Below are 1,171 nucleotides of genomic sequence, written 5' to 3' on the forward strand. Positions count from 1 at the left end.
AAACTTTACCACAGAACTCTGGTGTCCTCCAGTTGGGAGGCATTCCGCCAGCATGGGAACACTGTCGAGAGAACTCGGATAGGGTGCTGCAGACACAGGTGTCATTGGTGCGGTTGCTGCACCCGCACATGTCCTGCGCGCAAGCCTGCACGTAGGGCGCAGGGTCAATTAGCTGCGCGCAGGGGCTCCAAGGCTCTGAATGCAACATTTGGTTGCAGGTTGTTTTCTAAAAGAGAAACGGATAAGCAATCGGCCCAGTGTTACTTATGTGTCGAATAGTATGATACTTTTGATAACACAACGCAAAGGAAACTCACAAACTCCTCGCATGAATCCACAGCTGGAACATCTTCAAGTTCTCCAAACTCCTCAAAGGGGTCCTCACAATCATCATTTGGGTGATGAACCTTCTGGTTATTGCCAAATTCAATGTGGCTGATTATTCGATCTGCAGTGGATTTCATTTATACTGTCAAATGGTGGTGGTGGGTAAATGAAGAAAAAAAAAACAATTTCGCAAACTGACCATTGTAAATCAACTCATTGTAGACCGGAACGCCGTTGTAATCGCCACAGAGTCCACAAGTGCGATTCGCGTAATCACGATCCACCTCAACCTACAATGACAGAGATCATTGAAGAAGAATAAGATGAATTATGTGTAAGGTGGTTTTTATAGGGTCAAATAAAGTTGGTAACTTCACAGTCATCATGGAAGATGAAAGAAATTATAGGTAACAATTATTTACCAGTCTCAGCTAAGGAATGGTGGTAGCATTCATTCGGATACAAGACTGATTTTAAGTTGTGTATTTCATTTAGAATCTCAAATGTATGCATTTAAATTGTTCCACAGATGCAAACATCATGTTTGTTCCAAATACAGCTTTAAAAATAATCTGTTCATTTTAAATTGTACAAAATTTAAAGATTAAAAAAAAGTATTGTAACGTAAAACACGAATATTGAAAAGTCTGCAAAAAAATCTGATCTTCACCATGACTGCATCGTCGCCATTCCACATGACCACAAGGCCGACTTGAGACTGCAGTTTGATGTAGACGGCATTATTTTCCACTTGAACTCCACTGTTATAGTATGGCAACGTGACCCTAAAACACAAGAGACATCTCATTATATAAACTCAAAAGAGGAGCCACTTGATTTTTTT

General features: G+C 40.6%; 1 protein-coding gene across 1 annotated transcript; it reads right to left on the bottom strand.

The window, feature by feature from the left end:
- Positions 1-9: 9 nt before the first annotated feature.
- LOC109509456 (mucin-2-like) lies at positions 10-1,112 on the bottom strand (the record flags this gene model as incomplete). The annotated part of the gene is made up of 4 exons (XM_019859305.1): positions 10-226; positions 318-448; positions 527-617; positions 998-1,112. Coding segments are annotated over 4 exons (554 nt in total), but the record flags the coding sequence as incomplete, so codon positions are not given.
- Between the last annotated feature and the right edge of the window lie 59 nt (positions 1,113-1,171).

The sequence above is a fragment of the Hippocampus comes genome, unplaced genomic scaffold (genome assembly GCF_001891065.2).
Source record: "Hippocampus comes isolate QL1 unplaced genomic scaffold, H_comes_QL1_v1.1 C16906238, whole genome shotgun sequence".
NCBI lineage: Eukaryota > Metazoa > Chordata > Actinopteri > Syngnathiformes > Syngnathidae > Hippocampus > Hippocampus comes.